Here is a 26,708-nt window from a genome sequence, read left to right as displayed (position 1 = left end):
AAAAAATTCAAGAATTATATACATTATTATTTTTGTATAATTTTTAAGTTGTGCTTAATACAATATAGAGGTGTTATACTAAAAGGATAACAAAAAAATAACTGCAGTTTTTTTTCAACGGTAAAATTTTTCAAGAATTATATAATTTCAATATAAATGTTCTACCCAAGTAAAATTACTAAAAAATGTTTACATATTATAGTATTGTTTTTATGAGTAATATTAAATTATGCCTATTAAAGTCTACTATCGAACTTGGATTGAAAGCTGTAGTCCTCATTAAGAATGATGACTAGTCTCTCACGACAATCTTGGGAGTACAATATTTTATGAAACAAGGAAAATGTTGTACCCTGTTATGTTAATTTTATCGGTCATAATAATATTATATATTGTGTATCTAAAATAGTTATTAGTTTGAATTAAATATAATATTGTAATATGTATTATACTATATTTTGAAGAAACATACTAATTTTGTTCATCAGAAATTTGTGCGAAATGTGTGCACCTTAATTCAAGTCTAGGAAATTGTGTGTTCCGTAATATTGTACATTTTAAATTTGTTTTAAATGTCACATTCACAATACTAAAAAAAAAAAAATAATATAATAATAAACTCATAAGATTAAATTGGCACAGTTAAAAGCTTCTTATATGACATTAAAATAAAATAAATAAAAAAAACTAATATAAGAATGACAGAGGTAATCATATTAATGAACTAAAATTATACAGTCTTTTTTTTAGACTAGAAATGATTATGTAGTAAATTATATTTTACTATTACATTGTTTGTACGAAATCATAGAACGGAAGTAGGTATGACAAATCACAAAAATTAACGATTCTATTAAAACATTTAAATTGAGTTAATACCATCGGTGTATCGAATTAAATTGTATTGAATACCGAGTATTGCGTATATTAGTCTTAAATAATTATTATATGCAATTATATAGCATTATTTTTTGTAGGTAACACAATTTCGTTTTAATATAAACTTATTTATAACATAATTTATGACATTAATCATTATTGTTTTATATTTACACATAATAATTTATTAAACATTGCATACTTTAAGAGAAAAGAATTTGTGTTGTGTAAGTTTAATATAAAAACAATTAGGTACTTCAATGAAAGTACCCACATGACAAACACAAGATAGTGATGATACAAAATTATAATAACTACTATTTTTAAAATACAAAAAAAATGTATTGTTGTGAATGAAATAAAATTTTTAATTATTATGTATAAAACATTTATTTCCTTAATAATTAAAACCTAATTTATTTTTACATCGCGGTTTTAAATACAAAGTTTTCCTTATTCTACCTGTATAATACGTTAATCTACGAACATTTTATCAATTCTGGTCCCAAATACATGGGTCCAAACGCAGGCTTGAACACCAAATACGAATTATTATCGCTGAAAAATATGAAAAAGTAAACCTAGGTAAATTATTATTGTATTATAATTGTTTTTACATTTTGGAATAAAAATTATATGCCTTGTTTAATGTAAAAATATGTATTGACTAAACAAAGATACCTAATAGCTTATCAACTTTTGTTATTACATCCATCATTTTCCGTATACCAGATACGAGCATATAGCTCAGTTGGTATACGTATCAGCTATTATTAATGTATTGTTACTATTTAATTTTAATTGATTTGGCTGAATAAATATATTATTATTATTTATTATTATCTACGAGGCTTTTTAGGTCCATTGAATATATAATTTTCAAGTTGTCCTAAGTCTAGACGTCTTAAAATAATACAATATGGGTTATTCAAGTTCCATCTTTCTTATATTTCATTTAATGAGTTGTTAACATAATAGGTAGGTAGCTAATAACGACAGGTGATTATCATTAATGGGCACTCAGCAGTGATACCCAAAATACGAGGTATAAAATTCTGAGCACATATCAGGTAAAAATAAGAATAATTCCAAAACACCGAAGTTACAGTGGAACAAAATATTAAAAAATGTGATAAAACCTAAAAATATTACTTTCAACAAATTAAAAAAAAAATTATCTGACTATATGTAATCAAAAAAAAATATTGGGCATTGATAAATTTCATAATGAAAACCTGCAAAAAAAGTCATGGCCTAAGAAAAACATTTACTAGTAGCATACATCTAGATAGAGCTGATACCGAACTCATATGGAACAAAATACACTCTCTAAAGGACTAAATGGAAACAACAAAATAAATATAATCAACAAAGATAGCAATAAATTAATCATAAACCCAAAGGAAGTTCAAAACAAATTAGGAAAATATTTTCATTCAACATTTATGAAACATTTTTATGACTCAGATTTTAACCAACTTAAACAGCCTAAACCCCTATTTTTAATATTTTCAACCAAAACTACTATGATCAAATCAAAATTGATCTTCAGATATCCATAAATCTCAGATTTCGAGATCTCACACTAAACGGACCAGACGGAATTCTATTTACTTTCATACACCATTTTGACCCAAAAAGTAAAAATGTATTGCTTATTTGCTTCAAATATTTAACTTATTTTAACAACATGGATCTTTTCTGATTAACTGAAAAAAGGCTTGGCTATTAACAAACCAGGTAAAAATAGATTCATGATCAATGGATATGGACAAATTACACTATTGAACACGCCGTATAGAAAGTTTTGGAAATTACAGTTGATCATAGACTAATTTGGTTTCTAATAAAAATCAATTACTTATCCCGGAACCAAAATGGGTTTAGAAAAAAATATTCAACGTATCACAATCTCAGTGTAACAACAGAAAAATTTGATCACACATTCAAAAACAAACGAATATTAAGACTAGCCAGTCTCAACATTAGAAAAGCTAACGACGTTATATGGAAACTCAGCAAAAACTCGTTTTAGCCTAAACAATTTAATTGCATAATTTATACGAAATAACCGTACATAGGAGAAATGGAAATTGTTGAGATTTAATTTTTAAGACAAAAAAAATATTATAAAAATATACCAAATAAAAAATGAATACAAATACTGGATATCATATTCGTTCTGGACTAGTATTGACTCCACACATAAAACCTATTAAAATAAAAGTTATCAGGTAGAAGGTATCTACTAATTAAGTTCATAGATTATCAAAATATTATCTCATACATTAGGAACCTACTGCCAATGGCGTGCCCAATGGAGGTTAGGGGTTATATCCCCCCCATTGACTTTTTTTTATTGACTTCAACTTATTTAATTATTTTTTATTAATTTAAATGTACTTTTACCAAAACATTTATAACATATATCCCCCCCCCCCATTGAAATTTCCTGGGCACGCCACTGCCTACTGCAGGTGCATTTAAAAGTAGCACCATCAAAACTATGCATTGTATGACAGGTGAACCAATCTCGGATTTTAAAAGAACAGAGATAGCTGCACAGTACGTTGCAAACACTAATATTTGTCCATCATTAATACATGTTACATTATATCACATTACTTAATATAATAATTATTTATTGGAATTGAATATATATTTTTTTAATAAACGTTGATACTAATTATGGAAAAATGGTCGACATGATATAAGTACCTGAAAAATTGTCCAAATTTATTTTTCATATATTGCTCTGTTTGCGTTTGGTTGGGGTTTGTTGGCCACTGTTTGGAGCATTACCGGTAGCTCCATTTTCGAGTTTGGCTAATTTTTTGTACTGCGATGAGTTAATAAATCTTGGATAAGAATCCCTATGCATAAGCGTGTAAATTTGTAGCTGAGCTTCATCGAACATATGAGATGATGGTTGATTGATGTTCTTATTGACGATATCACGAACACGAGAGTCTAAACTCACCTAATTAAAACAAATAAAACATTTAGTAAATAAAAATAAAATTTCTATTGGTACTTACGTATTTGTAATCCGGATTACCTATATTGATTGAGAATTTACCTTCCATTGGCTATGTAGATTTTACTCTCAAAATATCTTTCCAGAAACATAAAATAAATGTTGTTTTTAAGGGGATAATACAGTGAGACTCATGAACACAAATAAGTATCAAATAGAATACCCCCAGGTATACAATTAATATTAAAGTTAATAGTTATTATTATATAATACAATTCTAACCTACTCTATAGTACTCCATTCTTACTGGACATATATTAGGAATTTTTTATGGGTCCCATAAATCATAATTGAATTAAATAGATTTTTTGAATTTATTTAAATTGATTTTGTTGGTGTATTACATAAATTCTAAGTGAGTATAATGATATAAGGGTATACTGTTATTGGCATTATTTAACATTGTATTAGTACCTCCGTTAATTATTATTTATTTATGTTCATTAAAAAAAAATGGAATACCAGTGTTAATCCAAATAATACTAATATACCATGGACTACATGGTTGTCAAGTAAATTCTCAATTGATGCAGGTAGTCAGGATGGTAATATGTAAGTTCCTTAAAATTTAAACAGTTAATAGCTGTTGTCTGTTGTAAATTGTAATACTACTACAATTTACAATATAGGTAGAACCTCTAAAAATACTGAGATATAAACACTTACTTCTTTAGGAGATAGAATCGAAATATAATCTTCGTAAATGAACCGAGCTTTTTCCTCTATTACATCAGGATTCGATTCTTTTTTTAACTCTTCTACTGCCATCCAGAACAATATGTTCTCTTCGCTGTATTCGCATCGTAAGAAATCACGAAATATCTTTTTTCCCGCTAATTAAAAATAATGTTAATTGTTATTTTATACTATTTTACATAATAATAATTTAAAAAGTAAATAATAATAATAATAATATGCTTTGTATTAAATGGATATATGTGTGTCAGACAACAATAGAATATTTACTGGAGATAAGGAAAATACAGGTATTCATTTTCTTTAGTTTTTTCCGAGTTCTTATATTCTAAAAATACTTTTTACGTTTTTATTAAAAATGTTTATAAATATTTCTTTCAGTTTTCATATTACTTTGTACTTAAATTTTAGTATTGATAAGTAAGGAAACTTTAATAAATGCTTTGAACAACTTTGGTTACTTTCGTGAGAAATGTATTAAGTCGATACTGGTGTATGTGTGTATATTTAGTATGTACGCATAAGAATACTAAGCACAATTTAATATAATATATTAATCATATTCTATATCTTTGGTTTAATTACCAGGACACTTTAGAAGTCGGTCAAATGATTTACTCCAACTTCGTATTTCGTCCAACGGAGGCCTGTAAAAATAATAATATTTCAAAATTGTTGAAATAGTTAATAATATGAAATGAAAAGTTGAAAATATCACATAAAAGGACACAATTATTGTCTCAAAGTGTCTTAGTTTAGTAAAAATATAAGGGACTCTTCATTATATGCCTCCAATATTTTAAATCATTTAAATTGGTGAATATTTTATAGCCAATTACATCCATCTGTTATATTTTTAGTAGAATTAAATAACAGAAGTGGCAATAAAATTATTGAATCAAAGAAATGTGTTGGCTGAAGTCTACATTAGACTTCAGCCCTTTATTGGACAAAGGCTAATTGATTGAGACCTTTGATTCGCATTTATTTATAGTTTAAAAAAAAAACTAACATAAACGCAAATTATTATTTCTTAAAAAAACGTTATAATTATAAATATGTCTATAATTAACAACAAAAGTAAATCAAATTAATGACACTTTAAATCTATTACTAACTCTTGTGATTAATAAATGCAATAAAATATTATTTTATGTAACACTATGTCTCTATAAGTACACAATATTACAATATACATTTACATAACTTTACCTTAGCTCTACGGGATTTTCGATTATGCCGCCGCTAGACCCATTTCCGTTTGTTTTGGGGGGATGACCTTTTAATGGGAAACTGAAAGAATACATGAGTATTGTTAACTCAACATATTATTTTTCTATTTTAAGTTTATCAGAATACATTCGGTATTTTACTACAAATCATAATTATATTATGAGTTTATTATTTACGTACAAATAAATTAGTGTGGTGTATTAATACATAATAATATCTATGTAAGCATATGTTGTACACCAAACTGTTTTGCAAACTAGTTTTCAAATTGGTTTGCAATGTTTAGTTTGAACTGTTATTATAAATCATAGACATAGAATATATATAACTATAAATATATTATATTAGAACTTATACTACAAAATATGTCGTATACAATTGTTAGAAAGAAAGACTGTAGTATACAAGAAGTGAAAATCTTTTTAAATGTAATATATTAATACAGCACATAATCACAAATGTACCATAATGATTCAGTATTTTAATGTTACTCTTTATTCATCATATTAGATATTATTTTTTTTTTATCTATACATAATACTTACCAAAAACGATCCCTGTATGCGTGAAAACGTATGTTAGAGATAAGTACAAGAATTATTTTATTATGAGGTAAATCCCTAAAATATTATTTTTACGAAATAGGGATCAATGAATAATTTTTTCTGAAGGATAAAAATGATGAAATATATATTCTTAATGTATTTCTTAAAATGTTAAGCTTTTCAAAATCACCCAACTATTGATTTATCACATTTTAAAATATGATATAAATACAGGTAAATATTAATAATAATTAATTAAACTATAGATACATTGTACAAATAATAAATGTAAACATAATGTGGATTATCTTCTCAAATGTTCTCATAATAATTTGTTGAAGTAATAAACATTAAAATTAATTCTTACACAAATGTGTGTACTATAGTTGTGAAATCATCCTTATATTATTGTTAGGTTTGATTACTATACCTACTATTAAATTATAAATGTAAAAACAGAATTTGTATATTGATATTAATGCACTCTATCATTTTTTAGTACCATATTATTAACACCAAATGGTCATATTTTAATATTCCGAAAAATTGTTGATTTTCAATCAACGATTAAATAATGAGTTTCATATTTGTATAAATTTAAAATCCAGAACTTAATTTCTTATAATATTAAACAATTAACAATTTCATAATATATTTTGATAAGTTCCTTAACTTTTGAAGGATAATGATTTAGTCAATAGGTCTTTACACCCTAATGTAGATCCGTACTAATGAGTAATGGAAACGGATAAAGTTTTCAGAGTGTTGCATAGTTTGGGTCATGGAGATTTAGAGTTAATTTTTTTACACATGTGTAATATAATATGAATTATTAATAAAAATAGTATCGAACAAAATAAATGTAATACTGACGATACAAACAATTAGGTACCTACAATCGAGGATTAGTTGTGGACGTTTTAAAAAAATATTAAAGACCGTATTAAAAATTTAGCTATCTATTATTCTTTTAAATTGTCTAAAATAACTCAGGAATATCATAAACGAGAGTTTAGATAATATTATACACATCTCACAATAAGTGATATAGATATTAAAAATAAATGAAGATTAATTTTGTATTTAAATTTAAAATTAACACTTTGGTATAATAACATAAATATAGTTTAGTATAAAAACTGTTTATATATTTAGCATATAAATTGGTTTTTACTTACCACAACTTGCATATCCTACTCCTGTACGCATGCAAATAAACACTGATTGTACACAAATAAATCAATTAAAATACATTTAAAATAAAAAAAAACATAAAAAAATATCTTTTAGAACTCAATACAATTATGTTGTAGGATTTTATATTTTAATATTAAATATTTATATAATATCTATATATATGTGTGGTTGTGTGTTTTAAATTGCCATCATTAAATCCATGATCAGCGTATTTAATATAGGTAAGGTACCATAGTTTTTATTTGTATGGACAAAAAATATAATACATTATTATTAGCTTGGCTCGGAAGAACGACAACAGTGTTCTCATGGTGTCAAGCAATATGTGCCCTCAATTGCCTTTTCCCAGATGAGTGATCACCCGGGAATTCAAGCAGAAACGACACATTATTGCCCTCTACTACTTATTCATGCCATTTAAATAATTATTGATACATAATATAATGTCATGGCTGAAATATCATAACATAGAATAAAGCAAAAACATTTTTTATGAAAAAGTTAAACCATGTACTCAAAATGCATATAATATATATTGGTAAATTAATTTAAATTAGTATTGTCTATATTTTTGCTTTATTTATATCTAAAAACATTAATTTATCAATAAAAAATAAATAAATGAACTACAATGTGTACATAAAACTATAAGTTATTAATATATAATTATTAAAGTGAAACCTCTATTTTTAAATTGTTATTACTTTAACAATAATAAAAAATAAAGTCTTATTTTTGTTACCAGCATTAAAATTAAATACAATAATGCATTTTAATATTTGTATAATTATAGGTAGGAACAACAATTAATGACCGTGGATGATACACGCTCTTTCAATCACATTGCTTATTAGTACATAATATAGGTATTACATTAAAATATATTTATTATTGAATAATTGTAACTTAACAGAATTTATATAAAATTTTTTATGTTAGCAATTGATAAACATAATTTTCAATGAACTCTAAAGAAGTTATTTTAATGTACATACTACAGAAATATTGAACAATGCAAACTGTGAATAAAACAATGTTTTTTATGCAATATTAATGTAAATAATTGTTTTTATAATTTATCAATTTTTCTAATTATTGAAATAAAACATGATAATAGTTAGTTTTTATATACTAGTAATAAATAGTTTATACATTATATAATTTTTTTTTTTTTATAAAAAGCAAAAACCTAATAAAGATTCGATTCGGTTGTTTTCATCCTATATTGAAATTATAAAAGTAGCAATTTCGATAGTTGATACAATCAACCTCCCCATAATGATTGGGATAGTTTTGATCAATCGAGATATTATGATATCTATTGCTCCGTACACGTAATATTTATGGCACATTTGTATTATATGTATTATATTTATTATATTATACATATAATATTGTATTTTAATTAATAAAATGGAATCAAAATTGTATGATAATTAGAATAGGCTTTTAGAAGAGGTAAAACTACAACTTTCACTTAGAAAATTAAAATATTATGAAATAATTTATCTGTTGAAGCTAGACAAGCAGTTATAGTTAAGAAACAATGAAGATTTTTGAAGTAATAATATAGGTATTAAGTAATAATTAATTATAATTTTTAATAATAATAATTATTATTTATTATTTAGTAATAATATAATTATTAATATAGGTATCTATAACACATGGATTGAAATTGATCGTACCTAACGTCACAAAAGGTTATCATAGTTTAAAGTTAACTTAAAAATCTCACATGATTGTAAAAATAAAAATAAAAACGTTTAATTCGCAGTTCGCATTGCCTGATACTCCACATTTTTCCATACAAATAAATAGGAACCGTTTTTATTTAATTGTTATTCTACCATGACTATTAAAAATGTGTATAGCTTATAAGACGATATGAAAATATATATTCTTACCAAGAGCATCCGCAACAACAACACCAACAAGATATGCATGGATGCTTATGAGCGGCTGTCACTTGCGTTTCAATGGCCGCGTTCGGTTCGGCAACGTCCGGAGGCACAGGCAGTGGGTCTGTCGGTGTACTGGGATTTCCAGGAGGAGTGAACCTGTGCCTGGCCGTACACGGTGGCGACCCACCCTGTGATCCAACTGGATCGCCCCTTTCAATCGGCACAAGCACACTCATCTATAATAAGAAAAATACCATGTAAAAATAATGCACTTGCGCTTGTAAAATATACTTGGTGAAACTTTTTTTATATACTACGATACTACTGATATTTTGTTTCGTATAAATCAAGTGTTCTGCCAGGGATTATTAAGTCAGGCAAGATTTATGCAAGAAGAAATGATAAATATATAGACGATGGTGAAATCCGATTAATCGTAATATAATATTAATACACACCTCATGAACAAAGGCTGGTTAACACGGTGTTTCAAATAAATAATTCATTAAATAAGGAACAAATAAAATACAAGATTAAATTTAAAAGAAAAATGCACTATTCTTTTATCTTAAAATATTTAAAAATAAAATATATTTAACTTTTAGTTTTTTTAAATAGTTTAAAGTTATTTTTAAACATATAATACGAGAAAAAGCAACTTTACAAATATTTAAATGGCCTAAAAAAATACCATGTGTGGTTGCACTGGTTTTAGCCAAAGTGTTTTATTAATGAAATTGATTATTCAATTAAGTGACCCTTTGAAATATACGTGAGTACGTGACTAATAACTTCAGTTTCCTTTTTTCACCATAATGCTAAATTAAAAGCATTGTATTTTTTTCCTCGAGGGTAGAATACATTACTAAAAACTAAGCTAATGGATCTTGATTGATTGTTTGGTCACGTAATGTTAACACTTTGACCAAATCTAACCTCATACTTCCTAGCTACCTTTAGCTATTTTAATGATTTTATTAAATACAAAAAATATATACTAACATTGACTTACGAATAATCAATAATACTACCAAAATAACCTTATTATTCTTAGAAAATCTATATAATTGTATAGTTGTAAATGTTACAATTAAATAATTAACGCTGTATACTTATATATTATTACTCAGTTTATCAAGGTGATTTATCAATACCTACATGTCATTATGTCATCATTATGTATATATTACAGTAAATACTAAATTATACTAAGTGGTATTTGAAGGTAAGTTTCATATTATTTTCCTCTGTACGTTTTTGTTTTTTTTTTTTTTCGTATAATTTAAAGTAAATATAGGGTGATTCATATAAATAACTCATTTTTTCTTTAATCATACAGATAGTCAAAATCTGATTTTTGGTATTTTCAACTAAACTTACTTAAAAATCATTTTTATAATTCTTGAGATTTTTTTGTTCCACTGAAGAATGTACCGTGGATGTTACAAACTTCTGTTTTTCAGATGAGAACCCCCCTCCCTCCTCCTTTTAATGTAAAGCATAATGTAAGCTGATAAACTTATTGAGCATTTTGATGGTCATATCTAAACTAAAATTCGAACCAGTAATTTCTAAATTATTAAACATTATGTACTAGGGATAATGGCTTAAATTAAGGATGTGCTTAAAAACATAACATATTGTAATAATATATTATGTAATATTTATTTAGTCAATCACTACTATTAGAGGTACAATATTTTATATACAATGATAATGTTAATATATTAATACTGCTAAAAATAATTAATAATATTTTTTTTGATTTATCAAGTTATCTATATTAGTATCTTGTTATGTAAAATTTTAAGAACAATTTTAATTAAATAATAAATAGTAGTTTTAAAAAAAAGTACCTTTATGTTTATAATTCTACTGTAAGTGTGTATGTCTTAGTTATTACTGTAACCAAAATTAGGAACATCTTCACATCTCCCTAATTATAAATTATTTCCGTTAACGATGTTTTGAAAAATATGACCATTTTATTATTACTATAACTTACTAAATACATTAATTAGTATCATCGATCACATAAGTTGATAAAACCTTTACAATATTGTGACCAAATTCAAAACCTGGTATTTTTTTATAACAGTAGAAAATTTTGTGTTGAACAGATGCCTACGTACTACACAATGTTGAATAATATGCAGTTATACAGGTGTAATACTAATAATACAAATAATAGTGGGATTATGTTCTAGAACCCATTGAAATGTACAAAACAAAAAAAAAGATAATGGTGGTATAAATCATGTGATATTACCACATTGGGTACTCTATATTATGACCTGTCTAAGTAAGATAAGGATTTTATCATGGTGGAACCAACGTAGATATTTACTATACTGATATGTAGTATACGAATCCCTATTACAAATTCATACTACCCATTATTGTTTGATACGTTTTAGGTTTTTCATAATAAAGTACTGAAGGGCATGAAGGGCATGACTAATAAATCGATTCTGGTTTTTATACATTTTCTAGGTAGATTCAAATTTATAGATTTTCAATTTCTTTACTAATTCTAAATCTATGTCTCTGCGTAAAACAGTTGTATATTGCTTACTAATAATTACATTGATGAATAAAATAATAAATACTAAATAGGCTTATTTTTAGCTATTCTAATCATTTATACAGTTGTCATTTAACTTTCTTTTGACACAAAAAAAAATACTTATTAAAATGTGTGTAATTGAATTTTAGCTAGACATGAATCAAATGTCTAAAACTTAACATCGTACAAAAGCACTAGAAAATAATTTAAATACATCAAGTTCCAAGGCCATAATCACAGTTCATTTTCATAGTCTAATCTCGAATTAATGATTATTAAGTTGATAAACTTTCCATTTTTTTAAAACAAAATCATAACAATGTTTCTAACTAGCTAGTATAATAGTTATATCAAACAAAATGATTAAATCACAGATAGATATTAAGATATTATATTTATACATCTATTTTTTACTTTTCGTGTTAGGCACCAAAATAAAAAATAAATGGTTAAGTTATCATTTAGGTACATGATGGCAATTTAATAAGTGTAAAAACTTATTTCTCATTTTAAAAACCGAAAATTATATTGCCATGTGTCTTTTTAAATGGTACAAAAAATCTCAAGAATTTTAAAATAAAGTATTAAAGTGTATGTATTTAAAACTCCAAAAATCAAATTATTAATAACTACATTATTAACGAAAAAAAGAGCTAAGTTTACTTGGTAAATAACTCTGCATATTATTTATTATATTTTATATATCAGTTAACTTTATTTTTAGAAATTCTTTATTCTTTTTTAGATGATTTACTTGTTTTATGGAAATCTTTATTTACAATTTTATATTCGAAAATAGAATATTTTTAAGATTGATAGCAACTGGAAAATTTATAAAACCCAGTCTCCGTAGTCCGTACCATCAACTTTTATTCGATAGAAAAACTATATGAAACTTTTGAAGAACTTCTTTTACACAGAAAAATAATCTTAAATAAAACCAAATAAAAGCGCACACATAATTTTTAAACAAATAGTATTTTCATTCCTCACAGAAACCAGAACTATTTCTACGTAATAGGCAATACATAATTTAATGTAGTAAACTATAATATAATATATTTTATATCCCGTTACATAAATATTAATATATATAATATATTATAGATAATACACTTATCTATAGATAAAAGATATTATGTAACCCTACCCTCGTACTTCGTAGTCGTATACTTTGTTTTCCATAGTTTCAAGATCAATTGTATGTACTTACGTATTAATATTAAATAATTGAATTATAAAATGTAATTCTTAATTAATTATTTTTATAATTTATACATCTATTATTCAGTGGGGAGCTTAACCACCTAAAAATAAACTCAAGCCTCCCCTAAATTAATTTTATATATAATAGTAATATAAAAATGGAATGGAATAATCAAAGTAATATTGAAGTATTGTAGACCTTTTTTAAATTTTTTATAATACACAACTACTGCAATGTATGATTTATCAAATACTATACCGAATCAATGAGCAAAAAGAAACTTACGAATCTAGAACAGTTAGTGAAAAACATTAATTCATCAAAAATAGTTATTTAAAATCAATTCGTCAATAATATTATTTATCAAAGTATTTTTCATCAATAATAAAAATGTACTTAATTCCAAACATAGGTTTTTAATATTAGGTTTTTATTTATCGCACTAAAATTAAATTATATTAAATTAAGTCACGCAAAAAAAATTATTTTTATTAACTAAAATTGTTTTTAAAATTATATACGTCAATTTCCATATTCAAGAATTCCGTTTAAATTAATATGATTTAATTATTTTATGTAATTTCAACACACTTAATGAAAAAAAAATATGTTTTTACATTTATATCATTATAATACACAACAGATGTTAGTTTAAAATATGTATAACACAGCCGGGACGACGTGCCACTATAATATACCCGTACCTATACTAATTGGAAGATAAGCTAACTGTTTTAAATTATTATCTATTGAATGAGAACACTTAATGTGACATTTCAAAACAAAGTAAAAATAAGTATTATTTGACAAACTTACTGTAATTTCAATGAATTTCGGATTTGACCAATAAACCTTTTGATGAATTGACTTTTTTGATAAATTGTGTACGGATACTGATACTAACTTAGCATAATATATGCACACTCAAAAAAGTTTAACAGAAAAAAATAATTAAAACTTGCCCCAAAATTAATGGCTTCATAGTCTAATCGAAGAGTAAAAGCTATTGGTTTCACAACTATGTGTTTTTATTTAGTTTATGCCTGAAAACACTTAAAACACTCTCCTTAAGAAGTGAAGTGCTCTAAAATTGGCATTTAGACTCACATTAAACAATGTCTACTCCATACAATATATTTCGAGAAATTTTTAAAAAATTACCAAAATTGAAAGTATTGCTGAACCTAAAGGAATTCTCAATAGATGTATTTTATGTTTAATGTATAATGTACATTCTTTTACTTAATTTTAAAGTTTGAATAAAAATCGGAAAAAAACGATTTTATATAGAATACATAAAAGATAATAAATAATTTCAATATAAACAAACACATTAGGTTCTGATATTATCGTAAGGAGTCATCAGTAATAGTAAGAATAACTAAGATTAATATTGCCGTTTAAAACTACTTAAATAGATAATAATGTTCATCACATTATTGTGTAAATAAATTCCTTAGCGATGCTCAACGATGAATATCAATATTAGAATCACTTGTGATCTGAATTCTTAATTGCGTATTTGTGCATCATGTACTTGAAATATTTCGGATTGAGTTCAGAAAATATGAGGACACTCTCCATCTATTTATCATTAGCCATCAGTAAAAATCAAGTGCATGTACCGAAATTGCCTATACATATCGCCGTCATATCTTAAACGCACTAGGCATAATAATTATTATACTAGGATATTATAAGCATCTGTGCAAAAGTTTTATTCGTTTTGTATGTTGAATATTTTTATTTTATAGTTACAATTATATTCTTCTTACACGAACAATATATATTATTACATATAAATTAATATTTACATTTACATCGGTCACAGTGACTGAACACATTTCTGACATGCATACACATTACACATACAGTGGTACAAACATGTAATAATAAAACCCGATAACTGCCATCCAAATTAGCTTTTTGTCACAAGTTGCAAAATTAATTTTTACAAATTTAAAAATTTAAAAATTATATTTTCAAGAAATTCAAGAAATTCAATTTATATTATTTATGTTGTCAAATTAACGGTAATTGATATCGATTTGTGAGTATGGGATTACCATACCATTATCCATCAAGTTATCGTGGACGTCAAATATCGCAGTGCTAAAGAGTATTCGGCCGTTGTACGTCTGGCAGCACTGCAGGCGACTCGTTTCCCGCAGGCACCCCACGTACTTTTACACCGGAAACTTGGTGCCCCTACAACATCCCCTAAAATCGGCAAATAATAACAAAAACCCGTAGTGTATACTCAACGAGACCTTAAAGACAGTGCCATTTTCGCAGGTGTAGCATCAATAACAATGTCTCATATATAGATTTTCCATACGAGTTTCCTGGATCATTATTGGAGAAGATATGTTAAATAGTTGTATGGATATTGTAGATATACTAAAATAGCTTATGCGATAGGCGTGGCATGATACAATAAAACATGCAACTAGTATGAGTATTAGTAATAGTACACTATACTGATTGTTGTTTCGCAGAGCGACGAAACGAACAGTCGAACACATGATCCCATCGTGCCGTTCGAATGGGGTTAGGGAACTTTTGGGTTTTTCATACGATTTATTGGAAACCACTGAAACTTTGTTAAGCGTATTCGTCGGTTCCGAGTGGTCGGGTGTGCCTCGTCAATTTGAGGGAAACGACAACGACGACGGCGACGGTGGCGGCGGCAGCGGCGGCGGCGTCGGCAGCAGTGGTAGCTGCCCAGCCGACGTTTAGTGAATGACCGTACAACAGTGATCGGCGCGCGCGCGCACCCACCGGGCCCCCAATCAATATGCCGGGGACCCAGTACCGCCCCGGGCGTACCTGCCCACAACATAACCCGGTTATTTACTATACCCACCTCGGTATAATATAGCAGGCACTTCCGCGGGGGTTCCCAAAAACGCTTCCGAACAACGGCGGTGTGACTATACGTATACCTACTGTAAATAATAATAATACATAAACGTATAATAATATATATATAGTGTGTGCGACGGTCATTGGTCTTTGGTGTGTCAAGTATAAGTCCTTTTACACCCTCTACCCCCATCTACACCGTACCGGTATAACATGTACGCCAAACGCCTCGCAACCCCACTGACACACACACACATACGCATGCGCGCACACCAATACCGGTGTGTGTGTGTACAGAGTACCTCTGAGCTATGGAAAATGCGAAATGAACAATCGAGGTTTTATTGAAATTGAAATATATGTATGTTGCGGACAAAAGTCGAAATCAGGCAAACCTCAGAAATGCCAGGTCAAAACGCAAACTGTCCACGGTACATAGACAAAAGTCATACTTCGAATTTTTAACAGACAAACCCATGTGTAACAAACATAATTTAGACAAAACCGTAGCAACTAAACATTTAAATATTTCTCAATATTATAAAAAAAGGTACATAAAAGTATTATTTTAATGTAAAAAATAAATGAAATGTAAATACCTACCTCAAAAATATATTTCTGTGGTATTTTTGCTATTAAATGTATACTATTTTAATATTATGTACTATTTATATTATGATCAATTTATTCAGTAATAATTATTCGGTACATTTCTACATGCATTTTTAAAATTAACAATATAATCCAATGATATATATTTTACATTATTTATATTGAGTAAAAAAAATAAGTTAAAAAAAATATTGAGCCTACAGTACCTAAATATAAAGTTGCTACGGTTGGTGACAAACCCAGGAAAAAGTGGAAATATGACATTTTGTCCAAGTTCCACATACCTACAGTTCAAGTTTTAAACTGGAATGTTTAAGGTTTGCTTGGTTTCGACCTTTACCCGTGACATATAAACCTATATTGGCTATATTATTGCACCCTAGATGATTTTTTTTTTTCTATTAGATTTCCAAAAAAATTTGTGTTTATTCTATGGTACAATGGATTATTAGTATATATATCGGCATGTAATATATTATGTTCCAACACATTTACACATCGACAACCAACGGTTTGTTCATGAGTGCTAACCTATATTATATTTACTTTAAAAGTCTAGTGGACGGTGTTTCAACCAAATATACAATTACGGAGGAGTACTACTATTTTTTTTTTATTACCGTATTATATCGAAGCAAATTATAGAAAGATTTTCCCATTAATATTATTCTATACCAACTATGTTTTGGCAATTTAAAAACGTATAAATGTCCCAATAAAAATAAATTCAAAGAATAGTTATATTTTAGTAAAGAATGTCTCCAACGCAATATGTGAACATGTAAATATAAATGCAAAATTCTTTTTAATATTAAGTCCCAAACCAAGTATTTTGATATAGCGTCTAGAATCATACACATATATATTATGTGAATTAAATTATAGTTCCTTCGTTTAGAATAATCTAACTAATATAATAACACTCTACTATAAAATGGTTTATTCATTCATATTGATAAATAATCATTAAATGACAATAATATTCAGATTTTAATATCATTTTGAACTGGATAATTTACGTCATCTAAAAATACTGTAATTATTTATACTCCATTCCTTTAATTTTAGGTGGTCAAATAATTACAAGTATTTATACCAAATAATGTATGGATATTAAAAAAAATATATTATTTTAGTATAATATACATAATAATTGTAAACAGAAACATGACATAATATCTTTCCCTTTTAATGAATGTTTCCGATTAAAAACCCTTTGTAAATTACTGTTAATAACTCTAACCACTAAGTTAATAAACTTTGAGATATGATATAAATACATCATGTAATTAATACAAACTAATAGTATGATACTATAACATTTCTAAAATATTGCAATTTAACTATTATATATTCAGATTAATTTATAAAATATGCTTAATTATAAGTATATCCGATGTTTTTGGGTACGTCGTAGTTAAAGACACTAATATTGTCTATTGCTATCTACCCCCTCATTAAATATCAAACACAATTAATAAATCTTCCAATATAATATTATATAGATGTCATGTCTGTAACTTTAAAAATTATGAATATTAAATGGAGGGTTGGAGAAATAACTTTTATTACATACATAAAATAATAATAATTATAATAAATAAAAAGTTTTTTCAAAAAGGTAGTTTTGAAGTGACTTTAAAATTACAAATTATTTCCAAAAACATTGATACTTAAAAAGAAATTGAGTATTAAGCTTTAAAATAACTACCCTGTATATATTCAATTAAATAAACCGTTAAGCGTTATCCTAGATTATTTTAATAATTATTAATTTTTTTTTTTTAATTTACTTCATTAAGATTTTAAACTAGCATAGTTAAAAATGATTAAGTTTATTTTACCTTAATAAGATTGCTTGTAAGTTTGTAACAATTAATTATAAAAACCGGTAATGGAAAGCATTTCTTGTCATAAGATTTTATGCATTTAATAAAAAATAAACGAAAGGGGTAGTTAATCGTGTGAAAAAAAACAACAGTGAACGGAACATGATCGATAATGTCCCTTCAGAGACGTGAAACTAAAAAGCAAGAGCATTGTACTGTACATTCGTGATTCGTATTGAATGTAGTTTTTTAGTTTAGTCGTGATTTATGACCTCAAAAACTTCTGTAAAAAATGTTTCCGTCGAACCCTTTAAATTATCAGTCGTTCTGTTTTCAACTTATACTCAACAATATCCATTTTAATTTCAAAGAAAAATTTTACCTGAAAAAACGACCATCATTATTATTATATTATACTCAATGGCTGTGTATAAAAACAAATAAACGATATACACCCAAGAAGTTATGTTTTGTTTAAAAAATAGATTTTTGTAAATGCTTTTTATAATAAATTTGGCGAAAGATTAATATTTTACACTTATTAAAGAGCTCGATTATTAGTTATTATCACAGAATATAAATAATATTTTAAAACTTATACCTACTAAAAATTTAAATAGGTAGTTGTTCCATATTTAGTTGATATTGATTTTTAATAATTGACCACAAGTAATTGTCTACGTGTATTTTAAAAATACCGATGAATTCATTTTAGTAAAAAAAAAAAATTATGTGAAATATTAATTAATACTAAATATAGAGAAAATAAATTTTGCTTATGATTAATCTATGTTCAATACATATTCAAAAAGTATCTATAGTTCATTATCATTTTTATATAGTACATTTTTGTTATTATTTTTTTTTTTACTACTTTCATAGAACATATTAAATCAAATTCGTTTTTAAAAAACATAACATTTTATCGGTTTATCATGATCTATGAAATGATTAGGAATAATTATTATGTTGTTTAATCATAAATTAGCTTTCAAAATAATGGACCTACAAAATTACTAAAATCTTTGAAAAAATAAGTAGGTACTGAATAGTGAATGCAAGCCAACCACCCTTTCTATACAGTTAATATTAAATTGATTTATCTTAACATTGCAAAGTCTACATATCAGGAAAAGTTATAAATTAGATAGGGAGTAATTACAGTCGAATATAAATGTATACGAAGAAAAAATAATAATATAGTATAATAATTGATTATTCGAATGTTGAATACGTATTTCCGTAAAACGTTTTATAACTAAATTGATAAATAATAGTGATAGAATTATAAATATAAACTATTTGATCCTCAAATTTGATAACACTGATTAAAAAAATAAAATAAAAACTATACATGATAAATTATTGTCATTTATTACTAACTGTATTTTATTTCCTAAAATAAAGTATTTACTTTATTTTTCACGAAAGTAAATGATTAAGAGAGGAAACTTTTCAAGTGCCACAGTCATATTTTTTTTTTAATTATCTCTTTATCTTCGCATTTTTTCCTCGCCATTTTTTCTTTTTTAAGTGGTTGGTTTCTTTTTGTGGAATCTAATCTAATCTATCATCTTTATAAACATTTCCATCAGTCACCAGTAGGTATTACTATATGGCATTATCCCAATGCAATATATTATATATACATATTAAATTGTCATTGTTGTAATAATCTAACTCCTATTTGTAATAAAACATTTTGGTCTAAAACGCAATTTAAAAAATACTTAACTTCGAAAAAGTACTTTTTCATAATATATAGATTTAAATTAATTTATTAATTTATATGTACTGCCGTTAACGATCACATACTTTATTCCATTAAAGGAATTTTACAAATTGATATACATAGTGACTTGTGCCGAAGAAAAATAATTAAAATAATACAATGTTCACTATAATGTGTTATGGATAATAGTAATTAGTAAGTTACTTTTTCTATTTTATTAAGTTATCCATTATTTAAATTTTTTTATTACAAAGCTTTTCTACCACTTTTAATTACGATATTAATAACAACATAATTTAATAAAGAATTAATATCACCCGTTTTTATTGTAAAATGTATAGTTACTAAAAGTATACAGCATTTAATTAAATATTGTTTTATTTTGTAATACATCGTAGTCACATGATAATATATTACTATGACAAAGGTTTTGAGAAGCTATATGTAACCAGGTACCATTGTATTTATACCAAATTATTTCAAATACAGAAATTAAAACAATAATTATACAATTTATAGACTACAATAGGTTTTATGATCATGGCCAGATTTTTAGCAGATTATAGATAAAATATCTATATTTTATAATATAAAATATACATACAATGAATTTTCATTATAAGTGGATGATATTTTAGTCCGTAATTGTTTTTTGAAAGTATTTAATAAATAAAAACAAATTGCAAATTGTTGTGTAGCTTTAATCAGGTACTTATTTAGGCACAGACTCTATACTATCTATTGTCTAGGGCACTGATCATCAACATTTTGGGGACGGACAGATTTGGAAATTATAGAAAAAGCATTTTTTCAAAATGTGTACATACATTTTAAATCTTATTGAGTACTTTACAATCATTGAACAAATATATTAAAAGCAGTTCTCAGATGAGAACTATAGAGATGTATAAATACTAAATATATGTAAATTTATGCGAGAAGATTCTCTTACGGATGTGTAGCTTAATATCGATGGAGAACTAAGCAAATAATATGTGTGTACACCAATTTCTGTACGGCTAAACTTTACTTTTCTTGCCTTGATTTAATAAAAAATTGTATACTATTGACTGCAATGTATATCATAAAGACTCAATTATATATTTTAGAGAATAAGTTGCTTACCTACTATAGGTGGTGATTGCTTAATTGATGCATTTATTACTGTGGACAAATTATAGTAATAATGTATGATAATAGTATAGATAATTAATTTGTAAATTAGAAAAAATATATAAGTATAATTTAGTATTGATTAATTTTTATATTTTTTTTTATAGATGTTACTAATATTACAGATCTTTAATCCATTATAATATGTAGATGTGTTTCATAAACTTATATGTTTATTATATAAGCAAAGTGATAAGGGATGGAAGTGAAAAACGAGGCAAATTGGGTAGTACCTATACCCTATAGATATTTTGAAAATATAATTACACAAATGGGGATAATTGCGTTCGTCAGTCATTATACCTATCAATACCTAAATATTGTACGAAAATTAAGTATCACGTATAATTTTCTTTAGATTATGATGTTGTAAAAATAAATGTAATGGAAATACCTCTTGTCACACAGTAGTATAATAACCATGGTTGCAAGTGCCGTTTTTAATTGCAAAACAGGAAAATATTAGATTTTAAAAGATTCACTCCCAAAAGTTTTTGTGTCCGAAACAGCTATGACATAATATAACACTTTAGAAATCTTCCAACAAAAAAAAAAAACTTATAAATGTTTGCCATAATGACAAAAAGTTACAAAAACCAATAAAGGTAATATGCGCTTTAAATAAAGTACAAGTGAGCAACCATCTTACCAAAACTCATATACCACACAATACAAAACTCCTAATATTTCTTTCGTTTTCTTAAGTTCTAACAACACAACAAAGTAATCCACCATCCTGATTAAAAGTCTTACAGCGCAAATGGTGATGTGCTGTTGTAAATTCAAACGAATAAGGTGTTATCAAAGGGTCATTTTCTTCTAACGATATGATAAATCACATTCTAGTTATACTGTATGGATTTTAATATTCTTCCGGCGACGATAAGATATATACAAATATTCAAAAATTAAACTATTAGCAACAGGTACTATATAATCCAGAATGTATTGTATTCATCTACCTATACTTAAAAAAAACAGAAAATATATAAAACTACTAATACGATAAGACGTTACGATATTTAATTACAAATAAAAAAGTTAGGAATTTAGAAGCACGGCAGAAATAAACTAAAATAAAATTAGACATACAACAAAATAGTACTCAACTCGCTTCGCTTGCCTCGGGTATTTGTGCTATATAAGTATATAATAAAGAAATTCTAAAACTTGTATGTTTGAAAAATTATTTTTAACAGAGCTTGATTTTATTTATAACGGTCATGATCTTTTATAAAAGCTGAATGTATTACATTTCACGTTTCACAATTTCAAATTGTTCATGCATACGAGTATAATAGGTGTTATAAATTATTATTGCTATCTTACTTTTACTGCCCCGAAAATTGTTTCCCAACATTTTAAATAATTATATTTTGAATGAGTTGTAATGCATAAATATTTTAACATAATAATATGTAGCTGTGTATCTGGAGCCTAGTGTGGCACGGTGGTTGACCGCGGCACTAACGTGTTCTGAGGTCAAGTATCGACTGGCGTCGCTAGCTCCCGGATGGGTGACCATCCGAGTTTATAGTGATGAATCACCTTTATACACGCATTCTGAACCAATCGCACAATCCCCACAGTAAAAACTGACAAATAACCTTCAGGCTAATAATAACACTTCAGGTATACTTCAGGCCTTAACTTCAAAAAAAAAATTATATATTGTCATTTTAAAAAAAATATTAAATAACAGAGAAATCCTTAAATATGCGGACAACTGCAAAATAATAAATGGTGTACACTCATTAGTAAAATAATAAAAAAATATAATAATTTGCTATGTTTTTCACACATCAATCAATAAAAAAAATATGCAAATAATTCAACCTAGCTGACATCTCTTTCCAACGATGATGTGCAGTGTCATAATAATAATGTAGTATTTTACGTATTTAAGCGTTTAGAATAATCTAAATGTATTAATCAAACCAGAATGTGAACAAATATATCAGTTTTATATCTACCATGAGAACATTCAACATAGGAAAATATTCTCTGAGAAAAAGTATAAATATGTTTCATTTGTTACGAACATTACATTTAAATTAAACTGCACGCGTTAATAACAGGTGAAAAAGTATGAGTTGTGAACTAGATACGATAACGTAATTATATTATTTCATGTTTATAACAATTGAATAATGTGTTCAGTTTTATGTTTTAGACATTTTACAGTTCAAATAACATCAACAACTATAGAAGTTAAATCGGTGTCTAATATAGTATTAAACTATTATGTTATAACCTGCGCCCTCGCATATACTATAAAATCATTAATTTGATCGACATTTAAAGTCATTTAAATGGTTTTAGCTATTTAACTAGAAACAAAAATAATGACTTTTTTCAAAATATTATTGCTTGTCTTGCTGGTTTTTTTTAAATTAAAATTATGAACTAAATAATACACATTATGTCATAGTAATTACTTATGTAATTAAACAAACGATGCAAAGCTTACTATAGCAATATCTATCAATAATGGGACAATATTATGAAAAGTATTATATAGATGACCTATTACTAAATCGCATCGACATGATTGTTATTTAATATTATTATAATGTGCGTTTATAAAAGCTATGTTGGGTATAATTAATCGTGGCGCGTTGCACGGTGCTACCGTTTTTCGGTGAAGGGGAAACATTTATGGAGCACCTATATATAACGGAAATAGGCGCGGGGAAGGATAGCGAAAGGAGAGTATAACGAATAAGTGGGACGGTGGTAGGGGGGGGGGCGAGCATTGGCATGGAGGACGATGGGTGGCGCGTGAGTAAGGAGCAGAGTAGTAGACGACTGTGGGGCGTGTGTGGGTCGGCGGACTGGGCACGGAGGACTGGTGCGGGGTGTCGGTTGGGCCGGGAAGGGGTGTGGGAATCGTCTACGGGGTACGTGTACCTTTTGAGACACCGCTGCGCTGGATCATTCAGATAGGATTGTCAACTGATTTCAGGTACATGACGTGCCGCGTACGTGGTACACACGGCCTGTACGCGATGCCGTCGCGCTGTCCAGCCGCACTCCATTCGCCGCACACGCCGACGTTCCCGCCGGTGCTATTGGTGCTGGTACAAGCTCGATTGGTACCGGTGCTAGTGGTGTTGCTGCCCGGCGACCAGCCAAATGGCATCGTCGACGGCCGGCTATAGCACCCGGACAGACCTTCTTACTTCCGCCGTTCGATCTCTCGCTGATTTTCGTTTCCTTCTTCTTTGGGCCAATGCCTTCACCGGACGCGATCCTACTACGGGCGCGTTTCGCCCACTACGGCGACGGTGATTGTACACCGCACAAATCGCCTGCCAACCGCATCATCATACTATACAACAGTAATAACAATAACGAACGACTCTGGTGATATACCTTCGTGCAAGACGGTTCACGACACTATATTATTATTATTAATCTCGTTAAAAATAGCGCCACACAGCTACGCGAGCGCATAAAAACAACGAAACATATTATTGTGTTATAATATTAGGTATAGTCTTCTGTATATTATGCCTGCTATAATATAAGAGGAGCTAGTATCACATACCGCGACGACGTTAAATAATTAACTATGACTTAAAGGTAATTATCGCACGCTTACGCCACTACATTATAACGAAACGGTACACTGCTGCATCAACGGCACAATAATAATAATAATAATAATAACGTGTGTAGAGGACGACGAGCCTCGCCAGCCAGCCAGCGCGAGGTAGAGCCCACCGCACGGACCGAGACACTCAAAAAACTGACGACGCGGAGGGCTTACGGGAGTACGCACTACTCCAGTTGACCTGACGCCGCGTGCACACGCACACACACAGACGGCGGATTAGCCCGACTAGGAGGACCCTCCCGCACCCTGCGCGAAAACGGCAACGCGCCCGCGCCCGCACACGCTCACACATACACACACGCACGTGCACAGACACACGCACACTCGCACGCCAACCCGCATTACGACACACACACACACGCGCGCACACGCACACCCACACTTACGGGCCCGTGCGCGCGCGCTCGCGGTACGGGCGCACGCGCACCCGCGACACACTTCGTGTGTACTTGCATGGCCCGCGCTCGCGCACATGCACACAAAGACTTGTGGAAACCGGGTCATCCGTAATTCACCAATCAGTGCGGCCAAAACGGCACAGACCCATTACCGTTCCAAACACCTGTAAACATTTACATTTACACGGAGCAGCTATACAATATTTTATGACCCACAACTATATTATCGTCGTCATTCGGCGTGGTATCGACTCTGTGGCGGTGTGGTCTTATTATACCTGTGTCACTTTTCAGCACGGGCCCTCATCGTGTTCTAAAATTACTATTATTATAATTATTTTTTTTATTTTTATATCACTATATAACATAATAGGTAGGTATACATTTGTTATTGCCTGTCGTCGACGATTCCTACACGGAAAACGACGTCTAATCCTTATGACATGTTCTTCGTCCTGAATAATAATCACCATAATATTAAATTATATTATTATAACGTGTATAATTTGGTGAAACTGCCACCCGCGATATAATAATACGCATTATAGCATATAAACATGTAGAAATATATCATAGATTACGCACAATACGAATAATGAATATATATCGTACGTTTCGGGTGTAGGTACCGATCTTATATGTGAATACGTTTTGAAATAGACGTCGCTTTTCCCACGGGGAAACGAAGAATTTAAACAGTTTTTGACGTTCCGGTAATGTAACATGCAATATATATAATATAATGAAATGTACATCAGCATAGCGCACGTTGCTAGTCAAACGTGTTGCCGATATTTCCGTTCCTCTTGGCAACCGTGCTCGACGTTTCACGCTTTGCTGTATGCAAACATATCCGAGCATTTTAATACGCAAAAGCGTTTACACAAGTATCTTCCAATACGGGCAACCATACATATATATAATGCACAAGCAATAACGAGCCGTATACCTTTGCTTCTGTAAAGTCAATATTTACTGCAGCCGTATTTTCCTACTTAGCTAAGCGCCTAAGCCGTCAACTGTTGGAAATACGAGAGGTGTATATACCTAAGTCACTATTGTAAACAACTTCCAGAGTACGACGAGCAAAATATAATAACGATCATCGATTTTGACGTGATGTCTTGATTTTGGAAATTCAATCATTTGCAATTATTCTAGCCACGAAATCGTAGGAAATACCGTTAAAAATCCTAACCCCCCACCCCCACCCACC

At 28.3% G+C, this 26,708-nt stretch overlaps 1 protein-coding gene across 4 annotated transcripts; it reads right to left on the bottom strand.

Moving 5' to 3' along the window:
* Positions 1-19: 19 nt before the first annotated feature.
* LOC111036073 (regulator of G-protein signaling 17) lies at positions 20-25,299 on the bottom strand. 4 transcript variants are annotated; one of them, XM_022317971.1, is made up of 9 exons: positions 24,386-25,298; positions 9,495-9,727; positions 7,569-7,610; positions 6,391-6,402; positions 5,825-5,905; positions 5,198-5,259; positions 4,583-4,749; positions 3,598-3,859; positions 20-1,437 (listed from the first exon to the last, which is right to left on the bottom strand). In XM_022317971.1, exons 2-8 carry the CDS (start codon positions 9,725-9,727, stop codon positions 3,623-3,625), a joined length of 834 nt encoding a protein of 277 aa, XP_022173663.1. In that variant the 5' UTR covers positions 24,386-25,298; the 3' UTR covers positions 20-1,437; positions 3,598-3,622. The 4 variants fall into 4 exon arrangements, with proteins under 4 accessions (XP_022173663.1, XP_022173675.1, XP_022173669.1 ...); XM_022317983.1 differs by having other exon boundaries at positions 7,569-7,589; positions 24,386-25,297; XM_022317977.1 differs by lacking the exon at positions 6,391-6,402 and having other exon boundaries at positions 24,386-25,299.
* Between the last annotated feature and the right edge of the window lie 1,409 nt (positions 25,300-26,708).

This window comes from Myzus persicae, unplaced genomic scaffold (genome assembly GCF_001856785.1).
Source record: "Myzus persicae strain clone G006 unplaced genomic scaffold, MPER_G0061.0, whole genome shotgun sequence".
Lineage (NCBI taxonomy): Eukaryota > Metazoa > Arthropoda > Insecta > Hemiptera > Aphididae > Myzus > Myzus persicae.
Note: the sequence above shows the minus strand (reverse complement) of the source record. Positions and strands in the feature narration are given on the sequence as shown.

Bases quoted from the DNA above. Each gene is read 5' to 3' on its own strand.
- LOC111036073 (XM_022317971.1), bottom strand. From the start codon at position 9,727: ATGAGTGTGCTTGTGCCGATTGAAAGGGGCGATCCAGTTGGATCACAG. The intron at 7,611-9,494 runs GTAAGAATATAT...GTGTACAATCAG, and splicing joins TGTTGTTGCGGATGCTCTTG to TGTTTATTTGCATGCGTACA. The intron at 3,860-4,582 runs GTAAGTGTTTAT...TGTTTTAATTAG, and splicing joins CGATTCTATCTCCTAAAGAA to GTGAGTTTAGACTCTCGTGT.